At 37.2% G+C, this 6662-nt stretch overlaps 1 protein-coding gene across 2 annotated transcripts in view; it reads left to right on the forward strand.

The window, feature by feature from the left end:
• Positions 1 to 3214: 3214 nt before the first annotated feature.
• Positions 3215 to 6662, forward strand: part of LOC122073153 (7-deoxyloganetin glucosyltransferase-like) — an 11398-nt gene continuing 7950 nt past the window's right edge. Inside the window, exons 1-6 of one of the 2 annotated variants that reach the window (XM_042637688.1) lie at positions 3215 to 3320; positions 3488 to 3601; positions 5082 to 5336; positions 5952 to 6038; positions 6145 to 6354; positions 6459 to 6623. In XM_042637688.1, coding sequence (XP_042493622.1) covers positions 5133 to 5336; positions 5952 to 6038; positions 6145 to 6354; positions 6459 to 6623 — 666 coding nt within the window. In that variant the 5' untranslated portion in view covers positions 3215 to 3320; positions 3488 to 3601; positions 5082 to 5132. Of the gene's footprint in view, positions 3321 to 3487; positions 3602 to 4175; positions 5337 to 5951; positions 6039 to 6144; positions 6355 to 6458; positions 6624 to 6662 lie in introns of those variants that run through there. The other variant, XM_042637687.1, reaches the window with a different exon arrangement.

Raw genomic sequence — 6662 nt, forward strand, 5'->3', positions numbered from 1 at the left:
CTCAGGTCAATGGTTTCTTATGATAAGTATTGGTTTTTGTGACAATCGCAAAAAAAATTCCATTCATTGGTGGTTGAGAGTCGATTCCGACAAAGATGGAACAAACGTAACTCGGCTTTTTCTTTTTCTTTTTATTTCTCAAGTTTCGAACATTTAAATCGGATGTTTTTAAGAAGATGAAAGCTCCTTTGAGAGATTCTATCTATAGCTTGGGGCAATGAGAGCACATAGGTATATCAACATGGATGGAAGGCTCAATGGTTGCGCAGGCCTTGCACTGGTGCAGTTGGCCGTTGCCCTTGCCACTGCCCTAATCTGTAAGGGTCTTTTATAAAAAAAAGGAAAAGGACATAGGTGGGTTGAGGTAGATGCCGGAAGCCGATGGAGGAGGAAAGCAGGAGAGAGAATTGGAGCCAGAGGTGGAGGTGGAGGTGGAGGAGGGAAGGGAGCTCGCACATCTCTGATGGAGATGAAGAAGAAGGGAAGGAGACGGGAGGATGGGAAGGAAAGGAGTTGCAAGGAGTATCATAGCGACATACACACTATACCTAGTTAATGGTTTAGATCTAATCTATCTAATCTAAAGGTCAATATACACTAGCATACTTGATACCTGGGTATTAAGCTAGCATACCTGTCCTTTTCCCATATAGATTATACAATATTTATGTTATGCAGAGGAAGGAAAAAAGGTTGTCAAGTCGCTTAATTAGTGCACAAATGAGAGCATACACATATGCATCCAACAAGGGTGGGAGGCTCATGGGGAGGCGAAGGTTATTTTAATTCCCTCCCAGGGTCTGGGTGCATGGGCCGCACAACTTGGTAGTGATTTCTCACGGAATGGTTTTGTATATTGAGGGGAGTCATTTCATATATGAATAAAAGAGTATGGGTATGTTACCCTCCCTTGGCAACTTGAAGAACATTTTTCCTTCAAGAACATTTTTCCTTCATTCAAATATTTCCTTGTATCGATACGCATAGGGTGCATGTCAATGTAGATATACTACGTATTTTTTCAATCATGAGAGAGTAAGATTTAAGGGGAAGTGTTTCCATATGTACAAAGACCAATATAGAATGCATGAGGAAGCAACAATAGATGCGTCATTTTCCCTTCATAGAATGAGCCGATTATTTCACCCCCATGTGTTTAGACATAGGCTACACTACTCCCACATAAATCATTTTCCCATGATAACAAAAACCATGAAAGTAGAGAATTCAGATTTATCTTGTGACTTTTACAAACATCTGCCTTATTAAACACCCAATGCCTTCCCCCACCAAAATAAATAAATAAATATCTCCAGTTAGGGTTGCAATTAATCCACATTACTTTCAACTTAATCAGTTTCTTCAATCTCAATTTATTAGATCCGGATCCTCTCCTGAGCACCCATCACCCAGGTCTTTCCCATAGCTACTTTGACGAGCACCACATATCCAGGCGAGGATCCAACGGTGCTTGACACGTCGCTTTTCATGTCTCTTTCAATGCCTAGTTCATTGTACCTCTTTTCAAAGCGTTGGATCTTAGCCTAGACAGATGTCGCTTGCCTAGATAACTATGGATCAACTTAAATGATGGGCGGAAAAAAGTCAATCCCAATTTATTACCTTTAGCCCCCCAATCCCCAAAAAAAAAAAAAAAAAAATCTCAAATTTAATACTGACTTGGGGCAGGTTCTCGATTAGTCCACAAAGGAAAGGCAAACCTACTTCATGGGCTGCATTCGTTTTTTTTTTTTTTTTTTTTTTTGTCCTCTCTCTCTCTCTCTATAGTCTCTACCCCCAAAAGTACCATGCATGCAATATAATTAGGTTTTTCTAAACTAAGATTGGTTCTTAACAAAGGATACCTAATGTGATTTAATAACTGGAAGAAGCCCAAAGCCTGAAACATAAAAAAAAATTTCTGGTTTGTTCTATTTGGCACTGAATAATTTATAGAAATACAGGAAACCCACCCACCACCACCATGGACCACCACGGACCACCACCACCACCATAAAAAAAGCTTTCAAGTCTCATCAGGATATTCACACCCTGACCATGTGTCGGCAGAATAATTTTTATTTTCTTTAAAACCAATCTCTTTCTTCTCTCTCTCTCACGTGCAAAGCACTATACTGTCGGTTCATGGATAACGTAAAAGGAAGAAATAGTACATTGAGTGATTCTCACTTCTCGCAGGAGTGAGATGCTCAGTGGTGCTTCTGCCCTTATAATCCATCCACACATGAGCCATAACACCTGACTGATCAATCTGTACTGTGGATCCTAGGTTTTGTCATCTTTCTTGGATTCATTCTCCTTTCTATATACAACTTCTAATAATATTTATATCTATTTATTTTTTATTATAAAGAAATCCATATCTGTCACCTAAACTCTCTTAACAAAATATATCTATCTAATCCATGTTGTTAAGTGAGAAAAGTTCAAACTATTTTTGCACTTCCTATCCTTCCCTCTCTCACATGTGCAGCCGTGTGGTAACACTTCAATTTGCTTCACGAGAGTGTTTTTTAATTTTAGGGCAAAAGGATCCTGCCTTGTTTAATTACAAAACACTTGATCAATGAGAGTATATGTATAAGCATCTTCAGCATATTGGACATGGATAACATGATCATTTTGTGATCTTAGGCGTTTTCTATACCAGTAGGTAGGGTTTTTTTTTTCTTCTTCTTATTTGGTCTGGCCTATGTCCTCGGACCATGACTTATCTATTTAAGGAATGAATCAGTCTCAGTAGGTGTCGTGTCGGGCTCGATTGGATTATGGACTTTTATTGGGCTTCTCTTAATCGGGCTTTAAACAGGGTAATGTATCGATAAAGCCTTAAATTAAACGATCTTTACTTTTCTTAGATTTAGGATAATTTAATTTATTTTGTTAAATCATCAATAATTTTGAAAATATATTACACTTAATTATAATCAATAATTGATTAAAATATCAATATATAGTATATACCCTATTCTATCCTAAAAAAAATCAAAATACCTATATAAACGGTTGAGCTAAACATGTCGATCTGAGTTGGGCTTATAAACAGGCCGGGTAGATCGAGAGGCCAGTCGAACCATAAACGTGTCAAGCTCGATTGGGCCTATTGGTGCTGGCTTTAAATTGACACAGCTACTACCCCTACTAATGGATATAAAGAGGGAGGGACTAGATTGGGAACAAGAGGCTTGAAACTGAGACCTCTTGGGAGCTAGCACTTGGTCATTTCAACTGCACCAGCAGCCATCCTTTTGTGAGAGTATTTTTGCACTAAGAATGCTTCTAGGCGTTTTCTATTCTAGGTGAGCACTTTTTAAGATGTTTTTATGTAGATCATAAATAAAAAAGCAGTAGGAAGTAGAAAATAAAATGGAGAGTGCAGTAGCAATAAATGTAAGATTATTTACTTCCATAATAGAGTCCCATAAGTTTTTTTTTTCCCCTAATCCCATAGTTACAAATCTTGCAGATTCGAAAATCCATGGGGTGGAAGCAAAAACAGAAGGTGGAGCAAATTGGAGACGATTTGGAACTGGAGAGGCAACTCAAGATTCTGAATGTGCCTCCTGTCAAGACCATTAAAGTATGTTATCTGTACTTCTAGATCTCCATTGAAGACCTGTGCAAGCCTGAGGGGAGAGAGAGAGAGAGAGAGAGAGAGAGAGAGAGAGAGAGAGAGAGATCAAACATGGTTAGAGCAGTGGAAGTTTGATCCTTCTCTTGGTTATTTACTTTTGTTCTTGCAGGCAAAAAAGGGTGACATCCTTGATTGTGTCGATTTCTACAAGCAAGCTGCTTTGAATCATCTATTACTTGGACATCACAAAATCCGCCATTCTCTTTTATTTATACATACACACACAACAAAAAATATGCATACCCTACCCTTGCATGCCGCACCAATAGATGTTTTGAAAAATATATCATTCATGTGAAGTCCATTTTTTAAAGTACGTGAGAAAAATAATTTAAAAATTCATGTTAGTGGAAAATTGCACACGTGCAGTGTGGTAATATTCCCCCCCCTTTTTTTTTTTAAATTTTACTTTCACCTTCTTCCCATAAGAAATCAGTGCCATGGGCACATTTTAATTATAAAACTTTGCTTATACTTTATCCTGAAATGGAGGGAAGTAAAATATTAAAAAAAAAAAAAAGTAATATGTAATAGAACTATTCAAATAGAAATTTACCCTTGCCATCATATTATACCATTCAAATCAAGTAGGACCTAGAATAGAGCAAATCGGAGGGCAAGGATCCATGTAACGAACCCCATTTAACTGAGTTTCTATTTATTTTCTATTTTCTATTTTTCTTTCTTTTCACTTTTATTTTTCCTACTTTGTCCTTGCTCGGATCCATGCATCTAACCCCATTAAGTTGGGAAGGCTACGTTTGTTGTTGCTGTTGTTGTTTGATGTATTTATAATTTTGATGAAATTGACTAAGCTTTAACCGTTCTACTACTTCTTGTAGACTGATTTCAATTTAACACTTACCAAAAAGGAAAGGAGGGGGAGGAGGAGACTGAAATTTTAATTGATAATACTATATCTTCCTTGCAGATGAAACCTACTTTTCTCCCCAACAGAGTGACAAATAAAACTTCGTTAGCAACTGAGCCTCTGATAGTTATTTTTAAGCCCAATAAATGTCCCCAAGGAACAGGGCCACCATATATGGGCCAAACAGAGAGACATATAGATGGGTTAACCCTCACTGACTAATTCACAATTAGGCTTCCATTGTGCTGTACTGGGCCAGCATATATGGGCTTCCCCTATCTTTACTAGTTGTCCAATCTTTAGGATGGTCTGAATGGTGCCATTAAAGTGTTGTAACGGCAGTTTCACTACTTCCTACTTTGAAGGTCTCAGTCTAGCGTTATGATCTTGCATGAATAGGCCTTCTGTCTTAAAGTTAATTGGCTATTGGACTTGCTTTGCTAACAAGAAAAGTCAGTTCATGGGTTTAACCTCATTAATAACAATTCTTTTTTTATTTTTTATTTGGGTAAATCTCATTAATTACAATCCATTATTGCTTGGGTATATAAGCAGGCTACTATGTGTTGAATTGAGCATGTAAACAAGCTTTTTTCCCAATTGACCATGGCTGCTTTGGGGTTGGTTACTGGTATCTCGATGGCAAAGGGTTTGATGGGTATCATCACATTGTTTTTGGTTGTTATGTATCTTATGAATTTGACAAGCCATGGAGTGGAAGCAAAGAAAGTGGTGGAGCAAATTGAAGAGGATTTGGAGTTGGAAAGGGAACTCAAGATTCTGAATGTGCCTCCTCTCAAGACCATTAGAGTATGTAATCTATACTTTTAGATCTCCATTGAAGACCTGTGCAAGTTTGGATGGTTTTCACACACACACACACACAAAAGTGTAGGGATTGAGGGGAGAGTGAGAGAAGGAAGCAACTGAAAATTTTGTATTGAAGATCTTTTGATATTACAAAAGGATGGCATGGTTACTTCAGTGCCGTAGCGTCTGGTACTCGGACATTGGCTCGAGGCATTTTCTCTACCCCTTCTTACCTTGAAAAAGCAAGATCACCTTGCGTCCTTGAACAGTAACCATCTTTCGGCTAACCTAGTCTCCTCCATCCCTTGGACCAACAAGGGGTAATACAGGAATATTCATCTGTTGTCCATCGACCACACCTTTTGACTTCATCTTAGGCCTTGACTCACCCTCTGTGGATAAACCTTGCGGAGAAATACTAAGATTTTCAAAGCATTGAATTCTCACCAATGTTTACATTACTCAATCTTAAAAAAAAACAAAGAGGGTGATATCTTTGATTGTGCCTTAAACCTATAAACAAACGGAACATAAAAGAAATAAGGAAAACAAGAAGATATGGTTAAAGTATTGGAATTGTGATCTTTCGTGGTTATTTATTTTTTCCTCTTGCAGACAAAAGAGGGTGATGACCTTGATTGTATTGATTTCTACAAGCAACCTTCTTTGAGTCATCCATTACTTAGAGATCACAAAATCCAGGTATGCCATTATAAATATACTACCCTTGAGCTAGTCTTTAATCATTGTACCACTTGTTAATTGGATGACTGAAATTTTGACTAATAATTCTACATCTTCCATGCAGATGAAACCTACTTTTTTCCCTAAAAGAGACACAAATAAGACTTCATCAGCAACTGAACCTATGCAAATTATTTTTAAGCACAAGAAATGTCCCAAAGGAACAATTCCCATTCGAAGGACTTCAAAAGAAGATCTTTTACGAGCTAGAGCTTTTTCAATAGAATTCATTACTAATGTCAGGCGAATCAATAGGCACTTCTCAGGACAATATGTAAGCAATCCCCAAATTATAAATAATAGATATGTTAAATTCCATTATTTTTTTTTTTTATTGTTAAACATTATACTAACAACAAGAAATGATTGATTATTCAGATTGCAGATGTCAATATGGAACTAACAAATGGACCAATTCGTGGAGCTTCTGCAAGCATCAATGTATACAATCCAACTGTATCGGATTCGCAGTTTACAACTGGTCAAATTTGGATTAATGGTGGTCCAAATGAAACCCCTAATTATATAATGGTTGGATGGACGGTATGTATACAACAATCTAGATTAAAAAAAAAAAAAAAA

This window comes from Macadamia integrifolia, chromosome 3 (assembly GCF_013358625.1).
Source record: "Macadamia integrifolia cultivar HAES 741 chromosome 3, SCU_Mint_v3, whole genome shotgun sequence".
NCBI classification, from domain to species: domain Eukaryota; kingdom Viridiplantae; phylum Streptophyta; class Magnoliopsida; order Proteales; family Proteaceae; genus Macadamia; species Macadamia integrifolia.